Source organism: Abramis brama (assembly GCF_963993115.1).
Source record: "Abramis brama genome assembly, chromosome: 25".
Lineage (NCBI taxonomy): Eukaryota > Metazoa > Chordata > Actinopteri > Cypriniformes > Leuciscidae > Abramis > Abramis brama.
The window spans coordinates 26,198,570-26,214,306 of NC_139987.1; the positions used below are offsets into that span (position 1 = coordinate 26,198,570).

At 37.6% G+C, this 15,737-nt stretch overlaps 1 protein-coding gene across 3 annotated transcripts in view; it reads left to right on the forward strand.

The window, feature by feature from the left end:
- ttc28 (tetratricopeptide repeat domain 28) overlaps positions 1–15,737 on the forward strand; it is a 301,508-nt gene that overhangs the window by 249,165 nt on the left and 36,606 nt on the right. For all 3 annotated transcript variants that reach the window (XM_084105072.1, XM_084105073.1, XM_084105074.1), the window contains 3 exons: positions 769–2,110; positions 7,821–8,344; positions 14,001–14,110. In XM_084105072.1, coding sequence (XP_083961198.1) covers positions 769–2,110; positions 7,821–8,344; positions 14,001–14,110 — 1,976 coding nt within the window. The remainder of the gene's footprint in view (positions 1–768; positions 2,111–7,820; positions 8,345–14,000; positions 14,111–15,737) is intronic.

Genomic DNA, 15,737 nt, shown 5'->3' on the forward strand with positions numbered 1-15,737 from the left:
TCCCGTTCCCAGAGCTCATTTTCGGGTCAGCCGGCATCTTTGACAGTTACACAAATGGTCACCACAGACTTCCCAGTTTTGCCCCACCGACACGTCTTGTTTTCCGCTCATCCCAGCAGTTTTCCTGATCCCCAATACTTAGCTCTGGTTTTCAAAGGAAAAGAAACCTAGTTAAAGCACACGGCGATGTGGGAGCCAACTGGTGTGGACCACAATTAAAGTTTCCCTTTGCTATAGTGCCCTCAAACCCTTTTTCCATCAAAACTATTCATTAGCCCTTTTCCTCCCCTGTTCCTCTATTTTCCCCCCACTTACTGCACTGGAACCGGAGAGGCGGGACTGTAATGTTATGACGGTAATGATAATTTTGTGGAAAAGTGGTGAGACAACATTAGGGGGACCCAAAATTTGCAAGAAGTCTCCCTGGACTGAGCAGATCTGGCTGTTTTGATTGTCATCGCCTCATATTGGCGTATCTTTGGGGTGCAAAACTTTGATTCGAGACTATGCAAATCAGATGAGATCTCCTTTTTAATTAAAAGATATTTCTGCAAGCATCAGTGGGTTTTCCTCAGATCTTATTCCCTTTTTTTCCGTTTGGATGATTTGCTTAGGGTACATTGTAGTTCAGGGCTTTCTTAAATGTAAAGCTAATCTTTAACACATGAAGAGGGATGGAAGATATTGAAAAGCCATTTTGGTTATCCTGTCAAGCACGATAAGCACAATTCGGCTGTAACAAAACAATTATTCTTTTCCCCTCTACAGGAATCATCCACCAGATGAAAGGGGACTACGAGACTGCTCTGAAGCTGCATAAGGTTCATCTATCCATCGCTCAGGAGCTAAATGACTACGCCGCCCAGGGCAGAGCGTACGGAAACATGGGAAACGCTTACAATGCCCTCGGTGCCTTTGACCAGGCCGTACGCTACCACCGGCAAGAGCTGCAGATTTCCATGGAGGTGAATGATCGTGCATCGCAGGCTTCGACACACGGGAACCTGGCGGTGGCGTACCAGGCTTTAGGGGCTCACGATCGAGCTTTGCAACATTACCAGAATCATCTGAACATTGCACGAGAGTTAAGGGACATCCAGAGCGAAGCTCGGGCCTTGGGCAACCTGGGAAATTTCCACTGCTCGCGGGGAGAGTTTCCCCAAGCCGTACCTTACTACGAACAATACCTACGGCTTTCCCCGGACTTGCAGGATATGGAGAGCGAGGGTAAGGTCTGTCACAACTTGGGATATGCGCACTACTGTCTGGGCAACTTCCAGGAGGCGGTGAAGTATTACGAACAAGACCTGGCACTTGCTAAGGACCTCCACGACAAGCTAAGTCAAGCCAAAGCCTACTGCAATCTTGGCCTGGCCTTCAAAGCTCTTGGCGACTATAGCAAGGCAGAGGAGTGCCAGAAGTACCTTCTTTCCTTGGCGCAGTCGCTGAACAACTCGCAAGCTCGATTTCGCGCCCTGGGCAACCTGGGCGACATCTTCCTTTGTAAGAAGGACGTTCCCGGAGCCGTCAAGTTTTACGAGCAGCAGTTGTCCTTGGCGCATCAGGTCAAGGATCGCAAGATGGAAGCGAACGCCTACGCAGCGCTGGGAGCCGCCTATCGGATGCTACAGAAGTTTGACAAGTCCTTAGGCTATCACACCCAGGAGCTGGAGGTGTATCAAGAGCAGGGAGACATCCAGGGAGAGTGCCAGGCTCACGGACACCTCGCCGCTGTCTACATGTCTCTTGGAAAGTACACCATGGCTTTCAAATGCTACGAGGAACAGCTTGAGCTTGGCCAGCGACTGAAGGACCCCAGCGTTGAGGCCCAGGTCTATGGTAACATGGGCATCACAAAAATGAACATGGGAGTAATGGAGGAGGCCATTGGCTACTTCGAGCAACAGTTGGCGATGTTGCAGCAGCTCAGTGGCAACGAGGCCGTGCTGGACCGTGGTCGCGCTTATGGGAACTTGGGAGACTGCTATGACTCGCTGGGAGATTTTGAAGAGGCAATTAAGTATTACGACCAGTATCTCTCCGTTGCACAAAGCCTCAGCCATATGCAGGACCAGGAGAAGGCATACAGAGGTCTTGGTAATGGACACAGGTAAGAGTTCAAGTCGATTTATTTGTCATTTGACAGTGGCCCTCAGAAAATATTTACACACACAAACATTTATGAGATACAGTAGAAGACATATCAAACCATGTTGCATCTGCAAATAAATGTTTTCTTGAGTTGAATCTATCCTTAAAGATTTTTTCACTTATGTCTGCAAGTGATGAAAATCTGCCGGTGCAGAGAGACAAAATACACTTGTATTTAAGATGCAAACTATGAAAACAAGAACTAATATCTTATGCAGTGTTGTTTCTAAAGTAAATGATATCTTGTTTTAAGGATTTTTAGATATATTAACTGGAAAATAAGTAAAACCGTTCTTAAGAACTCATTAAGATGTCATTTTTTCAAGTGTAGTTAATGTTTTGAACTACATATGTGGTAAATGTAGTTTGTTTTAAGATTTTATTTTGATATTTTAATGAAAATACTATAGTATAGGATAGTATACATCTATAGTATAAAAAATAGTATATATCTTTTTGTGGTGTATGGACTTTATTAAACACAAAGGTGGACAATACTTTTTGATTTATTGTTTCATGATAAAATTTCATACCTAACAAACATCTTTTAGTGAAACGGCACTTGGTTTGATACTTTGTTTTTAGGTGATTTAAAGAGATAGTTCACCCAAAAATGAAAATGCTGTCATGGTTTACTCACCCATATGCCATTCAAAACTTGACTTTCTGTGGAACTCAAAAGAAGATATTTTCAAGATTGTTTCAACTGTTTTTGTCAAAATTATGACAGTAAATTATGACAGAACTATTCCTTCAAGTGTCTAAATACCTTTTGACACCATTATAAATACATATAGTCATACAGAACTACAATGTAATATGCTTTAGACACGCATATTAGACAGACAAGATGACATTTATAATGTTGTGTGGGTGATTCATTAGCATGTTAGCATTAGCATGTAGTCTAGTGTGAATGATGATGCAGCAGAGTGCTTGTTATTCCAGTTGCTTTAATCTAAGAGAGGCACTTACTGTATCAGGAGGGCATGTGGACTGACACCATGAGGTCACAGAACGCTCTCACAACATGCATCAGATTGAAAATGGGATTGTTTTGTATCAGAGCACGACCCCACCTTCACTATGCATGCTAACATGCAGGTCTACAAGGGGATGCATACAGCATTAAAGCTCTTTCTGTGCTACTAACACACTTATGTTAGAAGTGTCGCTTGAGTGTGTCTACAGCAGAATCTCTCAATCTTCACTAATCTTAAAAAATACATGTAAATCATATCTTTGTTAGTACTTTTTTGCATTTGCATAAGAACTTAGTAGATGTGTTGCAAGCTTGCCATTCAGGCAGGACAATATCAAATATTTACAGTATATTCTGAATTAATCTTTTAAAAGTGTCACGTTATATTAATGCTCTTCTTATTTGGCCATTAGTTTCCTTCCTTATGACTTGTGAATATATTTTAATATTTAATAGCATCTTGCAAACAAGCAAAGTTGGAGTTCAGATTGTTTCTGTGAATCAGTTTGAGGGATTAGTTTTTAACATTCTGATTTAAAGATTAGTTTGATCTATCAACACATTTTCACATTTATCTATGTGGCATTTGATAAACAGCAGTGTTTACTTAAAAATATTTAGCATTTTAGTATTTTAAAAAAATGTCACATGGAGATTCTAAATGTTTTTGAGAGATAATCAGAGTTTTCAATCGATTCACTGATGTTGAGCCATTGCGTTGTTTTTTAGCTGCTCCTAGTCTTATATATTTTATAATTCACTCCTGACACTCAATGCATTAGGATTTATTGTGGTGTATGGACATGTACTTTATGAAACGCAGTTACATGATACATTTTTTTGTCTTCAACAATAGAATTATTGTTTTATGAGCTGATATCAAGCTTCTTTTAGTAAAATAGCTCTTGGCTATTTGACTTGACTTCAAGTGATATTTCACCCAAATATTAATACTGAATAAATATTTAAACTCTGATTCTAGGATTTGTTTGCTTGATCTCTCAAAAATGTTCACAGAAATCCATTTTGCATGTGATAAACAGCAACATTTACTTAAATATTTTTGTAGATTTTAATATTTAAAAAGCTACATGGAGACTTGTGTTTATATTTTTGAGAGATAATGCAAATAAATCTTTGAATCAGAGTTTTGAATCATGAGTTTGAATCTGAATTCAGTGAATCAGCATCAGAAAACAAAATACATATTGCATCCCAAATATATATAACACATGCAAATATTGCATGTAATATAATAAAAAACATATAACAAATATTGAATATACTATAATGTTTTCAGCTAATGGTCTCATAATGTTATATATCTTTTATAATTCGCTTTCATCCCTGCATTAGGATTTTTTTGTGGTGTATGAAACGCAAAGTTACACATTATTTATTTATATATATATATTTTTGCTAATTTTTTTTAATAAAATATCAAAAGGATAAACAATGCAGATTTATTTTTTTTACAGCCATCTTTGATCATATTTACTAAGGGGGCAAATAATTCTGACCAGCACTGTGTGTATATATATATATATATATGTGTATATATGATAATAATAGCACTCACATTTTTAAGTGACTTATAGGAATCGTTCACCCTAAAAAATTTGTATCGATTCAAATATTTATTGGCTTGATCTGTCAAAATGTGCACAGCTATATGTATGTGTCTACCCAGCATCCCTCAGTGTGATCCGCCACATCCATTTTAATTACCATCCAATCATCCCTATAAGCGTTCCAGCTCCCGTCACAAACCCTAGTGGATTCTGCTTACCTAAACTCCCCACACGTGTATATGGGCATGAAATATGATGAATGGTTTGCTGCAGGGGCCTGTCAAAAGCTCGACACTGCGGATTGTGGGGAGAGAACTCACACCGGGCCCGAAATGAGCAAACCTCGTCCAAACCCAAACCCCCATCCTTCCCACAGTCCAACGGGAAGGTAAATTACACTGTCAGTCGTGACAATGCGCTTGGACTCCCCTCAGCGGAGAGCAGCTTTACCTCAGATAGCACAGAAGAATCCAACAAGAACCTCATTAGAGGCCCGCGTTAAAAGCTATTTGTTTCATTTATATTGAAATGAGGCAGGGCCTTTCAACGAGACTGATGTTGCTGTAATTTCAAGTGACAGGACAACAAGGGGTAATGATGCATCGCTTTTATGCTACCTAAGTAGTGAGCGAGTCCCTGTATGAATTAAGCCTGGGTTTGTTATTCCACAGAGAGCCGCTTTTCGAACTTGCTCTCCCGATGGATGAGAGCGTATGGACTATATATTTCTCTTTCCAAATGAAGTTGCGACGCCACCTGTGTGTTGCTCAAATAGCTCATATCGATCTAAAGCGTGCGCTCCCTCGTGATTGCCTCACATTCAGTATTTTAGCACCATTAAACTACACTGATAGAACCGTGTTTCCAGATTCTGTTTCATGCGACGAGGATTATATTAAAAGGAATGCATGAATCTCAAAACATTATCGGCATGTAAACATTCTGGAGTTTGTTAGTCGAATTGAAATTTGTTTTGCACTTATTTTTATTTGATTATAGCAGTCTGGCAGACGACGACACACTGTGAGCTAATGAAGCGATGAGACAGATTTAACCGTAGTAACATCACTGTCCTGCTTTTATTAATCAAATGAAAAGCACTAAAATGTAATCAGATGAAATATGCACTTCGGTGACATCAGTTAGATTGTTTTTTAATTATGTATTTATTTATGTTTATATATTTTTTATTTATATGTTTTTTTACAGTGTGGCGTATCCAATCATAGATTTTGGATCTCCTTCTTACTAAGTGTAAAATCCACTATGAGATCAATTATATTTTAATAATAACAGTTATTTTATTACAATTATTAGTATTAATAATTATTGATTAGATTTTGTCATCTTTTATCGTATTGCTGTTGATGTAAATTTTTACAGCAATTTATTTAAATTGCATTATATATGCACTGTGTATATACACATATACATATATATATATTGTCAGTATTAATATATTGTCAGTATTAATATATATATATATATATATATATATATATATATATATATATATATATATATATATATATATATATATAGTCAGTATTAATAATAATAATAATAATAATATATATATAGTTAGTATTAATAATTATTGATTAGATATCGTCATCTTTTATCGTATTGCTGTTGATGTTATTTTTTAAAACAATTTATTTAAATTGCATTATGCATTGTGTGTATATATATATATATATATATATATATATATATATATATACACTGTATGTATGTATTACAATGTGTGTCTCAGCCAATATTTTTTCAGTATTTTGGATCTACTTTTATTTGTGTAAAATTTAAAAAAAACAAACATTTTAAGTATATATATATATATATATATATATATATATATATATATATATATATACAGTGCAATGCATAAGTGAATACACCCATGCTAAAGTTGACTAAAAAGAGGAATAAAAAATCATATTTTGGAAATTGAACTTAATGCCTTAATTTAAAAAATGAGGAAAAATCCAACCTTTAAGGACACCAATTTTCTTTGTGAATGAATAATGTATCGTAAATAAATAAATGTTCTTCCTTAAAATACATGGTGCATAAGTGAGTACACCCCTATGTTAAATTCCCATAGAGGCAGGCAGATTTTTATTTTTAAGTATTTTTTTTTATTTTTTTTTAGGATACTATGCATCCTGATAAAGTTCCCTTGGCCTTTGGAATTAAAATAGCCCACATCATCACATAGCCTTCACCATACCTAGAGATTGGCATGATTTTATTTCAGTTAGCCTAAAAGCTAGTTTGATTTGCATTGAGAGATGATCTTATGGAAAGTACTCCATGCCAATCTCTAGGTATGGTGAAGGCTATGTGATGATGTGGGGCTATTTTAATTCCAAAGGCCAAGGGAACTTTATCAGGATGCATAGTATCCTAAAATTTTTTTTTTTTAAATACTTAAAAATAAAAATCTGCCTGCCTCTATGGGAATTTAACATAGGGGTGTACTCACTTATGCACCATGTATTTTAAGGAAGAACATTTATTTATTTACGATACATTATTCATTCACAAAGAAAATTGGTGTCCTTAAAGGTTGGATTTTTCCTCATTTTTTAAATTAAGGCATTAAGTTCAATTTCCAAAATATGATTTTTTATTCCTCTTTTTAGTCAACTTTAGCATGGGTGTATTCACTTATGCATTGCACTGTATATATATATATATATACATACACACAAACAAATTATTATACATTATATTACATTTATTTATTTATTTACTTACTTACAATGTGGCTTAACCAGTCCAATTTTTCAGTTTCATCTAAGTATTTTGGATGAGTTTTTTCCTATATGTGTGTAATGTGTGTTGTGTGTGTGTGTATGTATATATATATATATATTTATTTATTTTTACACTGTATGTATGTTTTACAATGTGTGTCTCAGCCAGTACTTTTTCAGTATTTTGGATCTACTTTTATTTGTTTAAAAATTTTAAAAATAAAAATGTATTATACATTATATTACATTTATTTATTTATTTATTTATTTATTTATTTATTTATTTATTTATTTAAGTATTTTTTATACACATATATTTTTCCTATATGTGTGTAATGTGTGTTGTGTGTGTCCCAGGGCGATGGGGAACCTCCAGCAGTCTCTGGTGTGTTTCGAGAAGCGTCTGGTTGTGGCTCATGAGCTGGGCGAGTGTGGAGGAAAGGCCCAGGCGTACGGAGAACTGGGCAGTTTGCACAGCCAGCTGGGGAACTACGAGCAAGCCATCTCATGCCTGGAGCGGCAGCTCGCCATCGCCCGCGACACACAGGACCGGCTGCTGGAGGGCGACGCCAGCTGCGGGCTGGGCGCTGTGTACCAGCTGATGGGCGAGCACGACACGGCTCTGCAGTTTCACCAGCTGGACCTGCAGATCGCGGAGGAGACCGGCAGCTCCGGCTGTCAGGCCCGGGCCTACGGGAACCTGGGACTCACCTACGAGTCTCTGGGGAACTTCGAGCGTGCCGTGGTTTATCAGGAGCAGCATCTGAGCGTCGCTGCTCAGACCAATGACCTGGTGGCCAAGACTCTGGCCTACAGCAGCCTGGGCCGAACACACCACGCTCTGCAGAACTACTCGCAGTCCGTCATGTACCTGCAGGAAGGTGAGAGGCGCAGCTGTGTGTCGTTTACAAATGATCCGAAGTTCTGGAGAGAAAGGAATTTTCCAGAACAATAGTAAAGTGTGTTCCTGTGTGTGTGTGTTTGTTTGTGTGTGTGTGTTTGTTTGTGTGTGTGTGTGTGTGTGTGTGTGTGTGTGTGTGTGTGCGTGTGTGTGTTTGTTTGTGTGTGTGTGTGTGCAAGTTTGGATGTATGTTTGTGTGTGTGTTTGTGTGTGTATGTGTGCCTGTGTGCGTGTTGCTAGGTGCGTGTGTGTGCGTTTGTGTGTGTGTTTGCGTGTTTGCGTGCATTTGTGTCTGTTAGTGTGTGTGCATGTTTGAATGTGTTCGTGTGTGTATTTGTGTATGTGTGTGCGTGCGTGTTGCTAGGTGCATGTGTGTGTGTTTGTGTGTGTGCGTGTGTTTGTGCTTGCATGTGTGTGTGTGTGTGTGTGTTTGTGTGCATGTGTTTGTTTATGCGTGTGTGCGTGTTTGCATGTATGAGTGTGTGTGTGTGTGTGTGTGTGTGTGTGTGCGTGCACGTGTGTGAGTTGCTAGATGGTTGTTTACTGGCAAAAGAGTCAAAGGAGTCTTAATGATATATAGTTGGGTTTTATGCACATATTGGAATATTACATAAGCAATCCTGGATGCAAACAACAGGATGAGCATAAAAGGTTTTAAACACACACACACACACACACACACACACACACACACACACACACACACACACTACCAATCAGAAGTTTGGAATCTCTGAGGTTTTTTAATGCTTTTGAAAGAAGTCTCTTCTGCTCATCAAGGCTGCATTTATTTGATCAAAATACAGTAAAATATTTTTACAATCTAAAATTACAATTTTACATTTCTAGTCTCCAGTGTCACATGGTCCTTCAGAAATCATTCTGATCTGCTTAATTGCTGCTCAAGAAACATTTCTGATTATTATTATCAATGTTGCTATTATAATATTTGGTAGAAACCACGACTTTTCAGGATTCTTTGATGAAAGTTCAAATGAACAGTATTTATTTAAAATGGTAATATTTTGTAACAGTTGTACATCTTTACTGTCACTTTTGACCAATTGAATGCATCCTTGCTGAATAAAAGTATTCATTTCTTTAGAAAAAGTCACAATTAAGTGGATATATTGTTTATTTAGTGAGAAAATTCCTAGATGCACATCAAAAAAGTCCTGAATAATGACTGATTAATGTGTTCAGACGATTGAACTGATGATTCTTCACCCTTATACCACTTTCAGATCTTTATTCAGTTGAGAGTGAAACAACTAAAGATGTCAGGACGTTGTTCATGGAGGTATAAACGTCACGCTCAGACTCTGAAGCCCATGTTTACACGCTCACAGAGACATCTGGTGGTTCGCTCCCTCTGAGGACATTGAAATTCAGCTCATTTGTTTGGCTTCTGGTGTTACTCTGAGCTGGAGCGTGTTATCAATCCACCGTATGTTGCTATTATAATCCTATTTGAGTACGGGTACGGGTGAGCGCTCTCTAACACGACGAAGCTACTGATGTCCGGTTCGTGAACAAATTCATTTGAACTGGTTGTTTTTAGTGAACTAGTTAAACCAGTGTCTCATGGCTTATATGAAAAGTATGTCAAACGCTTCATTATTGGGTGCTTTAATAATAGTATTGTGTATATGTGACCCTGGATCACAAAACCAGTCACATGTCGCACGGGTATATCTGTGGCAATAGCCAACAATACATTGTATGGGTCAAAATGATCGATTTTTCTTTTATGCCAAAAATCATTAGGATATTAAGTAAAGATCATGTTCCATGAAGATATTTTGTAAATTTCCTACCGTAAATATATAAAACATTTATTTTTGTGAGTGAATGCTGCACAATCGCCAACATAAATGAACAACTTTAAAGGAGATTTTCTCAATGTTTCGATTCTTTTGCATCCTCAGATTCCAGATTTTCAATAGTTGTATCTCGGCCAAATATTGTCCTATCCTAACACACCATACATCAATGGAAAGCTTATTTAGCTTTCAGGTGGTGTATATCTCAATTTCGAAAAATTTACCCATGTGACTGGTTTTGTGGTCCAGGGTCACATATGTGACGTCATAACCTGATTATGTGGAGCGATTTTTTGCACTGGTTCACCTAAAAGTACCAGTTCGTGGAAAATAATTTCTTGTCACTAGACCGTTTTGTTAAAAGGGTTTGTAGTTGAATTAGGTGTCCACTCAATAAAAGCTGTCCTGTCTCGCCGGTGTTTCTGAAATGGCTTTCCTCAGTTCTGTCAGCTGTCAGGAACCGAGCGGCTCACGGGCGGCCGCACGCTTTAATCGCCTTCATCCAGGACTTTTGACAGTGACCTCACCGCTTCTTCCCTCCTGCGAGAGTGGCGGAGGACAGTGGGGAAAGGACAGATAGATGTGGATCCCGTCTCGCAGACTCTTTGCCAAAGGCCACCGCGTCCTTCCATCTGACAGCCAATTAACTAAGAGTGGAGGAAATGTCGGACTCTCAGCTCGGTTTAGCGTTTAATTTAAGATTTAAGTTGTGTGGAGAACAAAACATGTGGGCCGGTGAGCCATAGCTTGTCAGGCTCCGCATTTTGTGTGTTTGATAATGAAGGTGTTGGATTGGTTCGGCAATGGAAAATTAACGACCGGAAATGTACTTTTGGTTGATACCAAGCGGCAGCCTTCCGGTCTCTTTCTTGAATCCGACACGTAAGTGACTTAAACTGCAATTCATCGACTGGCCACTAGAGACTGGCTCCAAAAGAGAGTCAGTCCCATAAACCCCCATGTTAAAATGCCCAACTTTACAGCAGAAAAAAGTATTGTTTACATTCTGGTACATAAAGTGGTTTCGGTCTATATAGCTAATTTTGCCCTTCATGACAACTGTGAGGGGGGTTCATTTTTTTATAACTCATCTGTTTAAATTATATTAAGCCTTAAAGTTCTGCACAATTAAGGGCGTGGCCACTTGAGTGACAGGTTGATTGCTGTTGATGTCACTACTAGCCGTTTGTCTGCTGTCTGTTAGCGTCACCTCAGCTAATCCGCCTCTTTGCCCATTTTCTGTTATCCGGGAGTGACGCGCAACCAAGATGGCGACGGCCGGCTCCGCCCACTTTGGGCTTCAAAAATGCTCTTCAGAAACACTACGGGTGACGCCACGGACACTACGTCCATATTTTTTTTACAGTTGTGGTTGTAAGGGGCGGGACATTTCTCAAGCACGCTCAAAGCGCTTGACCAATCACAACACACTGATCCAGCCGACCAATCAGAGCACAGTGTGCTTTTCAGAAGGAGGGGCTTCATAGAGACAGGAACTAAACAGAGCGTTACTGACAGACTGGGAAGAGAGGAGCTGCAACAATGGAGAATATGAGGAAAATAATCAACATTCAAGCAGGAAAACCTGTTCTAAAGCACAAAAACATCATCAAGACAAGGGCAACAATGTTCTAGACATGACCTTTGATTAGTTGATCTGACTGTCAAACAGTTTGCATACTGCATACTACTTTCTGTTATAAATTTTTTTTTAAAACAGTTGTTTACAAAGACATATTTAGGATAAAGAAATGGATAATTGGATATTAGTGTCGTATTTACCCATTAGAGACATGACTTCACTAAATACATACAGTGTGTGTAATTCAGAGCGATGTGGTCGTGTAGATGGTGTTGAGGGGGGGAGTGTTTTACTGAACATTTCTTTTGTCTTGGGTTTGAACTCAAAAGGAATCAAAGTGGTATTGAAACGCGATTAAAGTCTGTGTTGAACGGGGAAAAAAATCATTTCTGAGGCTTTTCTTCAGATCAGTGCCTGAGGAGACCTAAATACCAGCGCGTCCCGACAGCCATGTCAAAGTCTGGTGATGAAAAACATGAAAACAGAGAGAATGAAAAGAATGGAGGAAGAAAAGACAAGGGAATGTTTTGGAGGCTGTTATTGTAGGATGATTAATTGCAGAGCGCACCAAAATATGAATTTAAAAACAATGCATACGAGAACTGAGTTCAACCACTTTAAAGTTTTGGTTATGCTTTTATTAAAGGAATACTTCACCCAACAAAAGAAAATGCATGTTTGTTTTTTTTCCTAAACCCTTCTTCCTGATAAAACGGAAGGAAAAAGTATGAAATCAAAGTATATACACTACTGTTCAAATGTTTGGGGTTGGTAAGATTGTTTAATGTATTTGAAAGAAGTCTCTTCTGCTTGAATATATGTGAAAATGTAATTTATTCCTGTGATCAAAGCTGAATTTTCAGCATCTTAACTCTAGTCTTCAGTGTCACATGATCCTTCAGAAATCAATCCGATATACATTATTTCCATACTAACCAAACAGCTTATTAAGTTTAATTTATGAATTGTAACTCATTTTTGAATCTTGGCAACACCTGGTCACGATATGGACAAAACACTGTGTGTGTTGTTAAAGTTAACTAAAACTATTTTGAAATGTTTTGGTCAATTGAAATATAAATGGTAGGAATATAAATTACAAATATGAGGTAAAAGCTTAAACAAAAAAAAAAAAAATAATAAATAATGAAAATTAGAAAAGTTGCCTTGTCAATTAAGTGTTATAAAAAAAGTCTACTAAAATGCTAAAACTGAAAGCTAAATAGAAATGTTGTTTAAAATATATATTAATTCATTAAATATATATTAAAAATACATAAAATGACAAGCACATTGCTAAATCTCAACATCAAAATAAAAAATAAAAGCTTTATTCAAAATATTAATAAATAATAATAATAATAATAATAAAATAACAATCTTTGTCTGGAAGAGAAAGACTAATTTAAATGCAATTATAAACTTTACTGCATCTATACTGCAAACAAACAGACTAAAAGCCATAAAGCATACAATCTTGATATATTAAAACAAGTAAAGCACTTTTTGCCATGGGGTTGGGATGAGTAAACTCAAAGGGGTGGTTGATTATGATTTCACTTCTCTAACTTTAGTTAGTGTGTAATGTTGCTGTTTGAGCATAAACAACATCTGCAAAATTACAACGCTCAAAGTTCAAAGCAAAGGGAGATATTTGCTTTTAAAGAAATCGCTTTTTAAGGACTACAACAAACGGCTGGTAGAGACTACACCACATTCCTCCAGGGTTAGTGACATCACCAACCCTAGAATTTACATAAACCCCGCCCCCAGAACACGATTTATAGATTATCAAGACAGAATATGCTAATGACTAGAAGATAACTACACATAAGCTGCATAAATTCATCAACTAACCATTCAGAAATGTCCTGTTGCTTCTACATGTTGTCACTTCTTCTTGAGTCTCTCCATCATTGTCTGAATCCGGTTTGAACATAAAAGGCTAAAAGTTTTTGAAATTTTCAGTGCATGTCTGTGTGAGTGCAAGCTGTTGTAGCTCCGCCCCCTGTGCCGGGAGCAGCAGCTCATTTGCATTTAAAGGGACAGACACAAAAACTGTGTTTTTTTGCTCACCCTCAAAAAGTGGCAATTTTAACATGCTATATAAAAATATCTGTGGGGTATTTTGAGCTAAAACTTAGGGTATTATATCACCCCTTTAAATTGTTCATTTAAAATAGTTCCTGGAGAAGCATTTGTGTGTAAATCTCTGTTTCGGTGTGTCTCAGGTCTGCGTCTGGCGGAGCAGTTGGGCCGTCGAGAGGACGAGGCCAAGATTCGACACCGTCTGGGGCTCTCGCTGTGGGCCAGCGGCAATCTGGAGGAATCCCAGCACCAGGTACAACACACACACACACACACACACACACACACAGCCAATTTACCGCAGTCCCCGCACAGATGCACACGACGCTCATGAACGCTCTTCTTGACAGAGCTCCACTGTCTCTGCTTCTTCTAATGATGTGTCTGTAGGCGTACGTGTGTTTGCGGACTTGTCATCGCCGTCAGACTCTTCACTTGTAACTTCATCATTGTGTGAGACAAACAAAGAGGCTGGTTTTGATGTTCAGGGAGTCTCGCTGCACAAACACACACTCTCTGCTTTCAGGCCCTAATTGATTCAGTCCAAACGAGACGAACGGCAAACACTCCAGCTCATGGTTTGTTTGAGGAATCCCTGCTTAGGATTTGGATGTTGCGCGATTCATCTGATCGGATTCCATTCGTTCGCTTCAGTGAACCGATTCAGTGATTCATTTGAGTCACTCAAAGCCGCAGTGTGTGATGTCTGTGCCTAAAGTGAAGGAAATAGTCCCGGCGTAAACGCACACCATCGATCGCTTCAGAAATGGACGTGCTGAAGTGCAAACAGAGCTTTGTTTTGAGAGCACCACAGCTTGAACTACGTTTTTACAGTCGAATGATTCACAAGTCAATACTAAAGGGTCCAAGTGAATCACAAAAAGAACAGAAATCAACCTGAAAGTGGCAGAAATACTCCAGATAGATTAGTTTAAATGTCTGTTTGAATAAATCATTTAATAATATTTTAGGGATACATGATATCATCTATATATGACTTTTAATACTTTTATCCAGCAAAGACATTAAATTTATCAAAAGTGACAGTAAAGACATTTATAATGATACAAAAGTTAATTTTTCTTCTGAACTTTCTATTCATCAAAGAATCCTGACATTTTTTTGTCTTGAGCATCAAATCATCATATTATAATGATTTCTGAATGATCATGTGACACTGAAGACTGGAGTAATGATGCTGAAAATTCAGCTTTGATCACACACTTTACTATATATTCACATAGAAAACAGTTATTTTAAATAGTAATAATATTTCACAATATTTCTGATTTACTGTATTTTTGATCAAATAAATGCAGAGCATACGACAGTCCTGTCAAAAACATTACCTTCTTACCGACTCCAAACTTGTCAGTGTTGGATATATATTTATCCCAATCTATTTTAACATTTACAGTAGGTTATCATGCACTAAATTAAAGGGGCAATGGTAGATCATTGTAAAGATTCAAGCCTTCAGTTGTTGAAGAGCGCTGTCTCTTTAAGAGCTCATGTTGGAGTGAGTTGCTGTGAGAACAATTTATAATCCTAAATCTGTATTTAATGTCTTATAAGTGAGTGTTGCTGAACGTGAAACTAATCTAAAGTGGGTTTTTTTTTACTGAAAATATGTTAAAATAAAATAAATGTGAAGAAAAATGCCCTCATAAACTTAAAAAAAATTAAAATAAATGACTCCCCCGGATATAAAATATGTGGAAGAATATGAATCATTAATAAAAAAGTGTACTTTTGATATGAGTTAGACATCGCTGTTTGTTTTCCTGTCACATTTTAGGATTGCTTTGTGCACTAATCTTTCCAATAAAAAGCATGAAACCAGACTGAGGTGTGTATTGAACCTCTGATATTATTTATTG